The 16397-nt window shown below is 37.7% G+C and overlaps 1 protein-coding gene across 2 annotated transcripts; it reads left to right on the plus strand.

Annotated features, from left to right (window-relative positions):
• Positions 1 to 29: 29 nt before the first annotated feature.
• On the plus strand, positions 30 to 16397 carry Nup37 (nuclear pore complex protein Nup37). Of its 2 annotated transcripts, none has more exons than XM_071595162.1 (6): positions 30 to 303; positions 1307 to 1543; positions 2138 to 2282; positions 3744 to 4020; positions 11323 to 11482; positions 16175 to 16397. In XM_071595162.1, exons 1-6 carry the CDS (start codon positions 160 to 162, stop codon positions 16265 to 16267), a joined length of 1056 nt encoding a protein of 351 aa, XP_071451263.1. In that variant the 5' UTR covers positions 30 to 159; the 3' UTR covers positions 16268 to 16397. The 2 variants fall into 2 exon arrangements, with proteins under 2 accessions (XP_071451263.1, XP_071451264.1); XM_071595163.1 differs by lacking the exon at positions 30 to 303 and adding an exon at positions 807 to 885.

Here is a 16397-nt window from a genome sequence, read left to right on the forward strand (position 1 = left end):
AACATAAACATGTGAAGACAGTCGTCCGTTTAGCCGGCAAACCGCTGTTAAGAACTCAAAACCAGTGGGTTCCAGTTCATCGTCGATTTTCTCTTTGTCGTCCATTAAATTGTTTTTTTGAATTTTCTACATTGTGAATCATCTATTTGCAAAACAAAAATGGAAGGCTTCTCTCCTCCAACGCAGAAAGTGGAATTTTCCAATCAAATATTTGCAGTCGAGTTTTCCCCTTATGAATGGTCACAAAATTTAATTTGTTTAGGTTTGTCGACGGAAATTATCGTCGGTGTTGTCAAGTTTCAGGTAGTAATATTTTTGTAATCCTCATCTTTAAGTTCCCTCCCCATAAATATATCTTGACTTAGGCATATGAAAATGAGAAATGTATTGCTTTGATCACATCGTTGATATTGCATTAGGTAAAGTTAAATTCTGATTTCCTTCCCTTATGTTATTTAACTCTTATTTCAAATGGATGTACTCTTAACACCATAGCAAACACCAATTGAAATCGTGGTAGTTACCATTCCTCTCTTATATTAATATTCAGCACTTGAAACACTTAGTAGTGGTAGTTTTAGGGGAGGTGACAGACAGTCAAGTCATTTGCGCCGTGAGGGATGGATAGGAAATGAAGGGTGGGGAGAAACCTGGCGTCGGCATTATCCTACTCTTAACGAAAGGCGCCAAGGGGTCCGCAGTGTAGTGTCCAATCTGACGGACGGTGCACGCACTCAAAGTGCTCTCCACAAAGCACTTCAAGTTGGGATCGGGATGCCCCTGAAAAATATCTGCCGCATCTGGGATTCGAACCCGAGCCCTCGAAGTGGTAGCCAGTGCCATTAGCCATTGAAATATTCATTATGCCAACAACTGATGTATTATGTAATGCATTTTAGATATGTTAGAAACAACCTTAATCTTTATTTCTGAATGTAATAGTCGTCTCTCATACACAATTGAATTTTATTGTACTCTTACTGACTCGTCACATTGTTATAAAGTACCCCTCAGCATTCAGTTTTAATTGACTTGTTTAACCGCCTCATATTATGTATTCTATTCAGTTGACTTCTTCGCTCAAGCTTAGCCAGTAGTAAGCTTTTTTTCTCAGTAAGAGATCTGAAAGAGACATCTCCGTTAAAGAATTCATTTCCCACACATTTTTTAGTGAATTTTGTATCTTTCTGAATTGAAGTGCAAATATTGTTCAGGTTAATTATATGCATTATTTCTTGGATCTTATCTCGATGACAATTGTTTCAACAAATAAAAAAATAATATTATTATTATTTGGACTTTCTAGGAGGATCAGCCAGATGAGGAAGAGGATAAGTCAGAAACAGAGAAATGTGTTGATGATGAATGCATAGAGTTTCAGCCTCTCAGAGAATTCCATCATGAGACACGGGTGCAGGCATTGGCATGGAGTCCTGACTCTTCTATCATAGTAATGCCTAGATTAATACGATTTTGTTCGGCTGGATCAGATCATAAATTGAGGCTCATTAATAGTGACCTTGTGAATTCAGATGGAGTCCAGGTAATTATGCAACTGCCATTAACCAAAGATAATGGTGATGTGTGGCATGCATATCCACCTCAATTCTCCTATTTCTCTAAGCGAGAATAATGTATGCTACTGTAACTTTCTGTAATTTACATTGATTTTTTTGAAGTTTCTATTGGATCAATTACAGTCGCACTTGTTTCTGCAACTAGCTTTTAGCATAATTTATCACAGTCTGGCATAATACCTTTTATGGAATTGGGTTCATATCCCTCCAGTTACAGCTTTGGCATTCTTTTGAAGCTGAAGCACTATTTATTTTGATTTTTAATGATTAACTTTACACATGCTGCTCTATTTGAAGAGTTTTATTCTATGCGACTTCCATATAGCTTTCTGTGTATCCAGATATTGGATTACACAGATTTTAGTTTATAAGACTTACTTATTAATGTACTTTTGTGTCAATTATGCAGAAGAAACCAATATCTGTGTATTTCACAGGCATAAAATCCTTAGAATTAGGTTGAGCATTACATTTTAAAACTTAATATGGTTGATGTTGCCATAAGTTCAAGTAATTATGTCAAGTGGCCAAAAATTCATGAAGTTATTTATTTTTACCAGATTCTTACAGGCCACACTGACTATATAAATGCTATTGCTTTTCACCCTGATGGTCATCTTATTGCATCTGCAAGTGATGACCACACCTGCAGGCTGTGGAATATTGAAGATGATGGTCGATATATATTCCATCTTGACTCACCAGGTAATCAAGTGTTCGTTTGCTTTCTTTTATTGTTTTTCTGACCTCAAGGTATGACCAGTAAAGTTTTTTGCACAATTTGTGATGGATAATGATGACTACATCACTTTGAATGATAATGATGCCCACATTACTTTCATTTTTTAACACAAATATATTCAATGAAAAAGCCTTGTTAATTGCTGGCTGTAGCATTAACCAAATACCACTAAAAGGGTGCCTAATGGATGCAGCAGAGAATATGAATCGCCTTGCTATATTTTTTAAGCATCTGACCTGCCCATTAGTCACCCTGCTATTTAGCATAGCATTGGCAAAAGTGGATGTAGACTCTTGTGATGATATGCCGAACTGATGCATGCATTAGCTTATTGTAGCTTTGATGATTAAAGTGAGTGTGCAATCTAGTTCTGGTGCAAAAGCACTGAAATTGTCCACCATTTGTTGGTGTTTATTTTATTATGGTTGTAATAGGTGAAATGCCATTAGTTATATCTTCCTGCAAAATGCAGGACTGTTATGTTAAACTCCTTCTGCTCAATTGTTGGTTCAATACTTATTTTATTAATATCCATTCAGCTACCAAAAAAATGTTTTTAAGATGATCAGAAACTATTATTGTAATTTAAATGTTACTATCAATAGTGATCATGGCATATCTTTGTGTTACCATTTTTTGTTAGTTTAGTGCGTGTTTACCTAGGTTAAAAGCTGCACTTTTCCAAATCAATTAAATGGGAAATATATAATTTAACCATCTGCAGAACCTAGTACAAATTATATTAAAATGTTGAAAATTAAATATTTACATCCTGATTTATTTCCACGGAGTTATTTAATTGTGAGTAACATGTTGATCTCATTGATTATAAATTGTGGAAAAGGTGAATTGCCACAAAGAGAAGCATATCTTGGGATGATCCTGGGATGAAAAGGAAATAGGAAATAGCAGGTGTTGAGAGAGATGAAGTGAGGTCCCCTACCTTGGGAGGAAGTGTACCACAGGATGAGAGAGGGGAAATTATTGGTCACTTCAAGGAGATGTGTTAGGGGGTCCCATCTTATTCTCAAATCTTATTCAGTCCTTGTATCATATCTTTCTTCTCTTCCTCTTTTTATACTTGTATCCCTCAGTAAATTTTTAACTGTAATTCATATGTATTATTTTAACCAGTCTAAGATGAAAAACAAGCTTATTCCAGAAGTGTGGTGTGGTCTCTTGTGATTTCAACTGTCTTAATTCAGACTGTATTATTCTGCCCTCACAAAATATTTAAAATTGTCATAGTTGAAGGAAAAGAAGTGGGAAAGGTGCAAGTTTTGCTATTCGACAATTCACTGCATTTCTTACCCGGATACAAAAGAAAAATGTCAATTGTCAGAGGAACCCCTTGAATTCAATGACTGTTTTAACCCATTAAAATTTAATAAACACTGTTTTAGCTTAAGTATCACATTTTTCAGCTATGTCCGTCTGCTGGCACCCAGAAGAGCCAAAGAAGTTGATTGTCGGAGAGAAGGCTGGTCGCATTCGTCTCTATAATGCCATTGAGGGTACTGCAATATTGTCGGTTGATGCCGGAGGTGGTGGAGCACAGACACGTAGTTTAACTTACCCCATCCAGCCCTTGCCTCTCACTTCAGCACATTGGTCCCTCTCCAATCCTCAAATGCTTGCAGCTCTTGTTGGATCTGGAGCAAAAGGCTGCGAGCTGGTCTTGTGGGACTTGGCCAGGCCCAGGTAAATTCCAGAGCATTTCTTTACTCATAAATGCAATATCAGGGTGGCCAGGTAAGCAAGGGTAATGCCCTAACAAGAAATTTTATAGTGTGGCAGTTTTGAAACATCTATTTTTGTTTGAAAAACTTTTAAGGAGTAAAGCATTGTAAGTCAAGCTCTTTTGAACCGCAAAAGTATGGATAGTGGTAATTTTTTAAAGGTCAGATTTTGTTGTTAAGGTGTTTAAGAAATACATTAACAAATGCTGTCATTGATTTAAAATAAACCCATTTGAGTATATGACACTATTTAGAGGGGATCGAGATGGTGCGGGGGCTAACGTACTGGCTTCCCACCATGAGGGCGCGGGTTCAAATCCCGGCGGTGTTGAATATTTTTCAGAGGTATCTCGATCCCTACTTGAGGTGCTTTGTGGAGGGCACTTTGAGTGAGTACGCCGTCCGTCGGATGGGACGTTAAACTGCGGACCCCTTGGCGCCTTTCGTAAAGAGTAGGCTAATGCCGACGCCGGGTTTCTCTCCACCCTTCATCCTTTCCTATCCATCCCCTATGGCGCAAATGACCTTAGCTGTCGGTCGCCTCCCCTCAAAACTACTACTACGACACTATTTAGAGTTTTTATTATTACTCACGTTAACATAAATTGCTCCACAAGCAAAATGAGTAGAGGAAGAAATAATATTGATGTACCGACATGGTGTGTCTGAAAAATGTTGTTAGGAGTGGCAAGGAAAAACAATATGAGGAAGCCTTCGTAATAACTTTTAGTAGTTATGAAATAATAACTGGGAAATTCTGTTGCTAAAGATTGATTCCTAAATAATGTTCTTTGCAATTTAGAAAGCATAGAAAATGTAATATATTTAGCTAAAATGTCGATAATGTTTTAATATTTATATATTATAATATTATCTCAAGTGTCGGCAGCCTTTTCACCTCTGGACCCAAATTTTATTGTTTTCCCTTATTCATTGGTGATATCTCTTAAATCTCTTTGAAATCTTCAGATTCTTCCCATGAGGGCATTATTTCAATTATTTATTTTATGGAGGCAAAAGGGAAGTGTACATTTGAAGTTCTCCAAATTTCCCTTTCTTAATGTTAAATTGCTATTTTAATTTTTATCGAGTGTTCCACGGCTAATGGGGATGGGGTAGCATTTACAATATTTTGTCATTGTGGATTGCAAGAAAATGGACATCTGTATGCATAATTACCAAGTTAAATGTTTGTTGCTATTTTCATTTATGTGGGATGGCAAATCTTTGGCTTGTTTTGTGATCAACATGTTGTATCAGTTAGTATTCCATTTACCAAAAAGTGGCTTTGTATCCAGACTTAACATGTCAGTACTATCACCAACACCACAATCAAAGTTCAATCAGTTTGAAGAGTTATAAAAAAATGACTTTGTGTTTTCTTTGGAGGAAGTATCCAATATTCTTACATCTCTCATATGTATCTCCATGCTACGAGGGTAGGCTGAAAAGTAATGCACACATGCTTGTAAAGGGCAAACAAAAACAAATAGCGAGATCAAGCAAAAAGTACATTCAAGTACAATTCTTTAGTGTCAAAATCATATATTTATTTTTCAACATGTCACCGTTAAGGCTAACACATTTCTCCCAACGTGTAACAAGTTTTTTCATTCCATCACTGAAAACCTCTTCCGACTTTTCTCGAATCCAGGACTTGAAAGCTGCCTTTACTTCATCGTCTGAGGTGAAATGATTACCCTTCAGGTGTCTCTTGAGTTGAGGAAAAAAATAAAAATCCCAAGGCACAAGATCAAGGGAATAAGGAGGGTGTGGAATGGGTTCAAATTTCAGGTTTTGCCGAGTCTCTCCAGTTGCGCGTAAGGTGTGTGGATGAGCATTGTCATGTTGCAAGATCATTGCCGCCAGGCTGCATTTAAAATAATAAACTCAATGTAGGAGATGTTATAGAGTGTGTATATCCTGCAATATTTCCCTTAATTCTACAGATAAAGTAATTAATTGCGACTTATGTTCACGCTTTTTTCATTCCAAATGCACTAATCTGAATGATCTCTTTTTGAAAGCCGTATTTGAATGTAGAGATATTTTTTGGAAATGTTTTTCCTGTCGTGCTAATAAGCTTGCACTATCTAACATGGCGTCCGATATCGACATGCTGAAACAGGAAATGAGCATTTTAAAAGATTCTCTCGCAACGAAAAAGGCTACTAACGTGTGTAAGGGTGTATCATTTGCGAAAACCGTAAAAGTCAACCCAGAGAAAGACTTTGCTTCAGATAAATCGACCTCCAATCGGACTAAATTTAGCAGTGACTTGATAGGGCAACAGGTGCCGATCTCGAAAAATGTTTGTGTTACTCCCTCAATCACTACCGTGCTACCTCATATTGCTGACGAGAAATGTGAGAAAGGTGGTGTAGAAGAACTTTCTGCAGAAGGAGACGATGGATTTGTTACTGTGAGCCACAAACGTAGGCGCCGTAAATCGCCAATCATCGGAACATCTACGAAAGAATGCTCTCTTTCGGGGATCCCTCGTCTTTCCCATCTCCATGTGTGGAACTTCACCTCCGATACAACAGTTACCCAGTTGAGAAACTATGTAAAAGATGAAATCCCGGAGATTGATACCTCAACGGAACTGGTGATCGAACAACTTAAGGTAACGCGCGGAAATTATACATCGTTTCGGGTATCCATACGCCAAGATTTTCGCGATACCCTCAGTAATGCCGCCTTTTGGCCTAAAAATGTGTTCGTGGGAAATTTTTCTTTTTTGAAGCCACGCCTCCCTCCAGCGCCGGAAGGATAACACGTTATTTGAAGCTCTTGCACATAAACATTCAGTGCATACGTAATAAATTACTGGACCTCGAGGTTCTAGTAAACGAGTACCAGCCCCATGTGATCTGTGTCAACGAACATTGGTTAAATGCGAGTGAACTAGACTCTCTTCATGTGCCTGGGTATGTCATCGCTAGTGCCTTTTGCCGGACTGTTCACAAAAATGGTGGTGTTTTAATCCTACTGTCTGAATGTTTTTCCCATATTCCCATTGGTTACCCGTACGAATTTCTCAATGAAGAACAATCATTTGAATGCTGTGTTTCCTGCTTCAAAATGGATACTACTGTTTTTTATGTACTGTCTATTTATCGTTCGCCGAAGAGTGACTTTTGCGTTTTCCTGACCAAACTGACGAAACTCTTGGAAATAATCCATAGGTCAATCCATGAGCCTTGCATAATAATTACAGGTGACTTTAATTGTAATTTTATGGCCAATTCTAAAGCTAAAAAGGAATTCATGGATTTACTGACGTCATTCAACATCAATGCTACCAACAGTGAACCTACTAGAGTGAGTGCTAGTTCGCAAACAGTTTTAGATAATGTACTAACTAATATCGACCTTGATCTAGTACAAACAAATACCATTAATGCCCACATATCTGATCACTACCCACTTCTTTCTACAATTGCTGTGTCTACATCCAAAGAAAGTAAAAAATACTACAAAAGGTATTTCTCTGATCAGAATATGATCGCCTTTTGTGACTTATTAAATTCCCATGACTGGTCCGATTTGTTTTCCTTTAAGTCCTTCGACCTTAGCTTTGAATATTTCTATTCCACCTATCTACATTACTTTGAAATCTGCTTTCCCCGTGTCCTGAAGCATACAAAAAACAAAAGCTCTTCTGTTAACTACAAAAGTCAGTGGGTCTCTGATGAAATTCGTTGGCTTTCAAAGAAAATGAAAGACGCCGCAGTGTATTACAAAAGTAAATCAAATCCAGCAGATCGCCTAGAATACTCAGTACTCAAGAAAAGTTATCGCCAAACCTTACAGCATGCCAAAAAATCTTTCAACAACCTTAGACTTACCAATGCAGACAATAAATCTAGAGAGATTTGGAAAATTATTAACGAATCAAAGGGTCGACATCATGTACAAGATCTTCAACTGCAGGACTCCGCTGGTAATGCTATATCAGATTACTCTAAAATGGCCTCCATCCTGAATGATTTCTATCTATCCCATCAAAATCCCACAGTTTCAGTCAATTCAGCAAATTATTCTCATATTCCTAACTCATGCAATTCATTATATATATTCCCATGTTCAGCCAGGGAACTGACCAACGTAATCAATAAATTACCTAACAAATTTAGTCCTGGATTAGATGACATCCCAGGGATAGTCATAAAAAGGTCGTTTAATGCTATTAAGGATCAGCTGCTGTTCTTAATTAATGAATCCTTAAAAACTGGAATTTTCCCGAGCCCTCTTAAATCAGCAAAAATTGTGCCAATATACAAAGGGAAAGGTTGCAAAATGGCAATGAATTCTTATAGACCAATATCCCTGTTAAACCATCTGGGGAAAATATTTGAAATAGTTTTTTATCAACGTCTTGTATCATATCTTGAGACATATAAGCTATTATCCACATCTCAACATGGATTTAGGAAAACAAGGTCCACTACAACAGCCACATATCACATGGTGAATCAAATACTTTCAGGATTGGATAATAGAACTGAAACTCTAGGATTATTTTTCGATTTCAGTAAAGCTTTTGACTTCGTCAATCATCAGTTACTCCTATATAAACTGAAATGCTATGGTATAAGAGGCACGCCCTACAAATGGATTGAATCTTATCTAAGTGAACGGCATCAGTATGTTGAGCTCTCAAGTAATGGCTCCAAATTTGTTTCCCCTGGTAGAGAAGTAACACTGGGTGTTCCCCAGGGTTCTGTACTTGGTCCTATTTTATTTTTAATCTATATCAATGATCTCCCAGACAATCTTAAGCTCATTAAGGGGATAGACCCAATACTGTATGCTGATGATACAAATATCATTGTATCAGCCTCCTCAGTAAACAGCTTGACAGAAAGAGCAGCCGAAGTAGCTCAGTTTTTCAATGCATGGTGTCTTCATAACTTTCTAAAGCCCAATTTAAATAAGTCCAGCCTGATTTATTTTTCGAATAAAAAGAAAGTTTCATCTGCAATCTCAGTAGATGTAGAAGGTGTGAGCATTCCCCAAAATTCCAGTACCCAATTCCTGGGAGTAATCCTACAGAAAAACATGTCTTGGGAGGAACATATTTTCAAATTACGCAGCAAGTTAAGCTCCCTATGCTTCCTTATTAGAAATATTAGGTATTCTGTAAATTTAGAGGTCCTTCTATCCATTTACTATGGTGAATTTTACTCTCGTGTTACTTTCAGTATCCTCTTCTGGGGTTCCTCTCCCCATGCGGGCATAATCTTCAAAATCCAAAAGAGGATTATACGCATTATGAGCAATGCTCCTTGCGATGCACCATGTAAACCTCTCTTCAAAAGACTTGGTTTATTACCAGTACCTTGCATATATATATTTAATGTCATCTTACATGCAAAGGGTAATATTTCCCATTATAAGTCCAACCACAATTACCATAGTCACTACACAAGGACCTGCAATGACCTGCACCAACCATTTGTCAGGACACACAATACTGCCCATGGGCCCAAAGCAATGGGCTTAAGGTTATTCAATAAACTTCCCCATGAAATCAAATATGAAACAAAAGTACCTGTTTTCAAGAAAAAGCTGTTTAACCTTTTAAAAAATAATATGTTCTATTCTGTAAATGAATACCTTGAATTGTCGCAATGCATCAATTCCGGCTTAAACAATTGATATGTAATTATACTAGTGTATTGGTATGTATATATATATATATATATATTTATATATTGTATCTCTTCTATTGTGAAATTGTGAAAATTATATTTGACGTGTCCTATATTTGTGTATGTATGAATATGCAACAAATCTCCGGACAAATAAATGTATTATTATTATTATTATTATTATACTGAGAAGAATTTACCGTCTCCCTTCGTCCCAGAAAATAGGTCACATAAACTTGGTGAGCATCCCAAAACACAGTCAAAAGAAGTTTCATCAACAATTATGGCTCTTCCTGGCTCGCAATCACAAAATTTTGCTACCCATCGATTTACAGTAGACCGAACAACAGCATCGTCACCATAAACAGCCTTTAAACAAGGATGACTCTCAATAGGAGCCAATTTTTTAGCCGTCAAAAATTCGATTAAAGCATGCTGTTTGACTCACGTTGACATAGGACTAAAACATGACTCCATACTTTGGCTTATTGAAATGCACTGGATGAACGCAATGACCTCAAACCTGTGCATGAGTATTGAGAGGGAATGTTACTTTCACGTGCCACCTGGTGCAGTTCTGAAGGTCATTTCGTTCGCACTCTACAAGCATGTGCGCATTACTTATCAACCTACCCTTGTATCCTATCTTATGTGTATTGATTTTTGTCAGTCAAAGTACCTACATTGTCATAGTACATAGTACCGGCCGTTTGCTGGCCCATAAGATGCACTTTTTTACTCTAAAATCAAACTGTCTTATGGGCTGGGGTTATGTGGCTATAACTGCGACATTAAAGCGCAAGCTGATTCACCAGAAACATATTTACCATAAAATATTTTTCTCAAATCAGGTATAGAAAATGTTGCCTTGATTACAGATTTCGATAGCATCAATGTTTTGAGCCAGTCGTAAGCAACAGAGTTTCAATACTTTGTGGAAAATGTTTCCTAAAAATTCCCTAATTAATCATAAATTTATACAATGTAGATTGTTTAGTTTCATTTTGTGTGTGGCACGACTGCAAAGCTTGTATGTGTGCAGCCTACAGGACTATCACTCCTCCACTAATGCATTCATTGTACTCTCCCAGCAAACTCTTGAGTCTACAGGCATTCAACCTTTAGTAGTATGAGAATGTCATAAAGGTATACAAAATTGTTGCCTTGAATGCAAACTTTAGTAATATTAAAATAATATCAAAAACTAAGCGTCCCATTAAAAGTTACAATGATATTAACCTCGTGGGATCTTTGGAAGAAGATTGTCCTACAGTATTGTATTTAAACTTGAATTCATGAATAGCACCCCAGAATACAGAAACAAGACATTTTGGCCCAGGGATGTTGAATTGCTGGGATTATATGATGAATAAACGCTCATATAAGTTTGGCTGATAATTTTTTAATGTAACAATTCAATCGTCTATGCATTAAGTGTTAACCTCCAAATACTTCGATCCTTTTTTGTCTGATCCAAGTATTTTTCATAAATTCTAACCTGAAAAATCAGGGTGCATCTAATGGGTTAGGAGATATGGTATATTTCTCATTATATGTATTCCATCATTCATATTCAGTATCATCAATGACATCTAATTTATTTCCAGTCAACCTGTTGATGCTAGAGTTATTCACCATGGAGTTGGACGTTGCCTGCGTTTTTGTCCATCGTCAGACCTAGTAGTCGCCACTGTTTGTCAACCTGGTGCTGTGCTACGTGTGACACACTTAAGATCCTCCCACCCACTGCTGACATCAAATTTACAGGTATGCTAGATGACTATGACATGACTTCAAATTAAAAGTGGGGTATTAAATTATGGTGGTGTAGTATGAACAGTAGTATAAGCAAAAAATATGAGTGTGAGGCATGAAAGTATTGTGCTACAAAAGAATGGAGATCACAGGTTAGCTTGAATAACTAGAAAAGAAAATCAATTGCAGGTGCTGTGACTTCATAGAATTTACTATTGTTGGTCAAAAAACACTTGGATTTTCCCACTTTATCCCAATTAATTATTTAACCTCCATACCACCACAGCTGAAAGCACAGGAGTTTGTCCTTCCTCAGCCACCCTCATTGATAATATTCTGACCAACATCGATTCAGGATTAATGATAATCATGGTTATTAAGTCTCATATCTCAGACGATGTCATCACTGCGTGAATAATAGAGAGTCAGCATATTCTCAAAATAAAAATGTAAATTTATAGTGTAATAACTAAAACAAGAGCCTGGAGCTGTGACAGGAGCATCTTTGTCAAGTTATTTATGATTAAAATCATTTTCCTAGAGAAAGGGACATGAAATCATCAACTGTTTAGCATTGATGCTGACAAAGGAATTAATATAGATTAGACTTAAATAACAAAAATTATCCATTTCCCTTAATTTTCTAGATATTGTTTTCAAGAATTTCAAACCAGTATATCCAGGATTCTTAGCAAACGTGGATGAGTTGTGAGCAGTTATTCTAAGGTCATTACAACCTCATGTGCTATACCATTGTACATCAGCATTGGTTTTCAGAGTGAACATGGCTTTGTTTTGATACACAAAGATTGTGGAATGAAACATATACAAACAGGAAAGAGTTTGAATGTTAAATCTTTTAAAGTAAGATCTACAACTGCTTGCCCTTGGAACTTTTCCTAGGATTTTTAATGTCCATTTCTGTAGTCTAAAGGGGTGCATGGAATTATATAAGTGCCCTCACACAGCAATGCCATATTTCAGTCTACTGTGAATAAATGTATAATAGACTGAGAGGGCAGTAGAAGTGTCAGCCAGGGTAACTATTTTTCTCAGGAGGTAACATCCTGCGGCATCTTTAGGGCATAGTTGATCAACATGAGCTTCCCAGGTTAGGGATTCATGAATATGTATCCCTAGAAAATTTGTTACTGCAGAGCCTTTAATAAAAAAAACCCATTTATCCTCAAAATAGGGGAGGCTGTAATTTTCCTATGGTGAGGATAAAATTGAATAAATGTTGTTTTCTCATTGTTAATAAAAACCAAGTTGTCTCACACCAATTACTCATAGTGTCAATGTTTCTCTGGACTATGGCAGGGTTTAGGTTTTTGTAGGAGGTTAGGTGGGTTCATACATATACATTGACCCATTGACAAAATAATTAGGTTGGTTGATATACAGGGTTCGTCCGGAAAATAAGTGTACTGAGCTCAGGAAAAAAAATTTATTACACTTTTACATATCTTAAGCTAATATTCCTCAAAATAGGACCCTTGTGAGTCGATACACTTGTTCCAGCGGCGTTCTCATTCCTGGAACGCTCCCGCGAAGGCATCATCGGGAACCTCTCGAAGACACGTCGTCACGGCCTCTTTGACGGCGTCCAAAGTCCCGTATCGCGTTCCTTTCAAACTCCTCTTTATCCTCGGGAACAGAAAGAAGTCCGGTGGTGCCAAGTCCGGGCTGTAGGGCGGGTGCGGCAGCGTTGCCACGCCGTGCTTGGCCAAGAAGTCCGACACGACAAGCGCGGCGTGAGACGGCGCATTGTCGTGATGCAGCCGCCAGATGTTTTTGATCGCTGGCCGGACGCGGGCGACTCGTTTTCGAAGCCTGTCGAGCACTTGGACGCAAAATGCAGCATTTACAGTTTGTCGTTCAGGTACAAATTCGTAGTGGACGACTCCCCTTTTGTCAAAAAAGACAATGAGCATCGCCTTGATCCGAGATTTGCTCATGCGAGCTTTCTTTTGACGGGGTGATGATGGGGTGTGCCACTCCGCACTTTGTCTCTTCGACTCCGGGTCGTACTCAAAGATCCACGTCTCGTCACCCGAAGCAACGTTCTCTAAAAAATGTGGATCATTTTTGCAGTGAACCGCAAGTTGTGTCGCGATTTCCAAACGATTGAGTCTTTGATCATCACTGAGCACTTTCGGCACCAACTTTGCACAAATTTTTCGCATCTGTAATTGGTGCCTAATAATCTCGTGCACTATTGTTTTTGGCACATTACACTGCTCTGCTATCATCCGAACACTAAGACGACGATCAGAGTTCAGTACATCGCGAACTTTTCGCACATTTTCGTCGGTGAGTGTCGTTGATGGGCGTCCAGGCCGTGGTTCGTCGTCGACCTCTTCTCTGCCCTCCACGAACATCTTGTGCCACCGAAAGATCATGTTTCTGGACATGGCTGACTCCCCGTAAGCCTGGTTAATCATACCGACAGTTTCGGTAGACGATTTCCCAAGCTTTACCGCAAATTTGATGGAATAACGCTGCTCCAAAAACTTCGGCATCGCGTTCCGTGACGTGGATCGAGCGTGGAGGTTCGCGTTAACAGAGCTCCTCACTACACCACAGCTCAGAGCCGACTGCCTTTTTCAGCGTCGCTTGCCAACATACCCCCTTCCAATCGCTGCCCGTCAGAGTGGTGCTGGGCGCGCCTGGAGCGGCGGGAAAAAATCAGTACACTTATTTTCCGGACGAACCCTGTATAAAAGGAAAAGTAGGGGACCCAGTATAGATCCTTGAGGAACACCTCTCTCGATAGTTAAGGGATTTGAGTTTATGAACGATTATGATTCTGCTGAGTGCGATTTAACTACTTGTCATCTTCCTGTTAAAAATGATTTTACCCATTGGTTGCATATCCCAGAGATGCCATTTTTCTCAAGTTTCCTCGGTAATACTATATGATCAACGGAATCAAAAACCTTTTTCAAGTCATAGAAAACACCAGTTATATTATTCTCTTTATCAAGTTCAGGTAGGATATCATGAATGAATATATCCATAGCAGTTTCGGTTGATTTTTTTAATTGAACCAAATCGAGAATCTGAGAGGATATTGAATTTACTTAAGAAGCACTGCAATCTATTATACATTACTTGTTCTAGTAACTTGGAGAACACAGATAGGATAGAAATAGGCCTATAGTTATTCATAGTTGTGGATAATCTCCTTTTAATATTGAGATGACTTTGGCTGCCTATAGCCTATTGGGGAATATGCCTGAGGATAGAGATTCATTGACTAAATGAGTAACAACATAGATTTCTGAAGGATTTACCATTCATTTTCATAGAGAGCATGGCAAATCATCATATCCAGCTGAGTTTTCCCACTTATTTTTTCAATAATACTGCTCATTTCTTTGCCATCAGCTGGATGAAGAAAGATAGTAGGAGCATGGTGGGGCATATCCTGTAATAGTGTATTAGGACTTAATTGGCGCCTTTAATTATTAAGCATTCTTGTTATTTAATTGAGGAAATTTTCATTGAGTAGGTTGGCAATATTGTATTTGTTGGTAACAAGAACATTATTGTGAGAAACAGCATCTATACTTGACATCTGAAATTCTGAGGACTGAGTTGTCTTTTTAATGAGAATCCAGACAGATTTACCACAATTGTTAGAGGATTTAAAGATGTGTACATTGTAGTTTCTTTTGGTCTTTGTCACCAAATTATTGTGTTCCTTCTGAATGGACCTATAGTACAATATGCCCTCAGTGGCACAGAATCATTTGATTTCAGATTATGGAAAACCTGTTTTAAAATAGCAGAAGCCTTAATTTCTTCATTTACCAATTTACATTTTTTTAATGGAAAACTTGAGTGTTTACTGGCATCATAGGGAAACATCATTGAAATAATGCAAGAATATGTTGTGGAAGTTGCTGAATTTAGTTTCAAAGACGTCATTTGTAAACACACACTTCCGGGATTGCTCCTGTGGTAAGCATTGGAAATGCGATTGAGCTGAGGAAGAGTAATACTGCTTGTATTGAATCCCATTATGCATAGTGCTGGCGTCTCCATTGAAAAGGAACTTGGAAAACATTTATGGTCCAAGAAATGAGTATCCAAAGTTAAACCTTCACTTGGTACAATGTTTGAGAAGATGTTATTTATGATTGTGGAGGAGGAACTGGTAACCCTTGTGGGAATAACAAAGTGCTTTTGATAATGATAAACAAAATTCAAAACTGGTTAAATTATTTAAATGCTTAGATGTGGGAGTAACCGAGTGTTTTTTAATTGTAACTAACAGGTTCCATGAAAATTTAGGATGTGCAAGATGCCCATTGAAAACTAATGTGAGAAGAAGGTATAATCTTATTAGCCAAATTGCAGGACACTCTGGCATGATAAGGAGTCATGTTGAGAGAAAAGATAACTTAAGAAACTGCAAGAGAAGATGCTGGATGTGCTGCATGGAACGAATATGATAGAGGGACTAGAAAAGCTGAGTCAAACCAAAATTAGAATTGATGACAGATTAGGACAGAGTAAAACTTATGCAATCCTGAGGTGTGCTATAGCTATAAACTTAAGTTGGTTCTTCAGTTTGCACAAAGAAATTCAGGAGAATGACTAAATTGATGATAATTTTTCGGCTGTCTATTGTTTGTTATTACCTAGAAATATTTTAACTTTATGTGATTTACCAACATTTTATTTTCTTATTTTTAGGTTTATGGGGGCTTGACCTGGCATTCCAGACTTCCTTACGTTTGTGCTGCAAGTGATAGAAAGTTATGCTTTTGGAAGATAGCTCCCAAATGAATTGTCTTCAGAATTAATGGAATTTGTCCATTTGAATTCAATGTTGAAGTTATTGTCCAGTGAAACCTAATTTGATACAATTTTTATAAATAAAACTCATTCTTTCTTACAGAGGTAAGAATTAATTGCT

The sequence above is a fragment of the Hetaerina americana genome, unplaced genomic scaffold, assembly GCF_022747635.1.
Source record: "Hetaerina americana unplaced genomic scaffold, ioHetAmer1.1.p SCAF_7, whole genome shotgun sequence".
In the NCBI taxonomy this organism is placed as follows: domain Eukaryota; kingdom Metazoa; phylum Arthropoda; class Insecta; order Odonata; family Calopterygidae; genus Hetaerina; species Hetaerina americana.

Coding starts and splice junctions, on each gene's coding strand:
- Nup37 (XM_071595162.1), top strand. CDS start 160: ATGGAAGGCTTCTCTCCTCCAACGCAGAAAGTGGAATTTTCCAATCAA. Junction 304..1,306: donor TCGGTGTTGTCAAGTTTCAG/GTAGTAATATTT, acceptor TGGACTTTCTAG/GAGGATCAGCCAGATGAGGA. Junction 2,283..3,743: donor ATTCCATCTTGACTCACCAG/GTAATCAAGTGT, acceptor CACATTTTTCAG/CTATGTCCGTCTGCTGGCAC.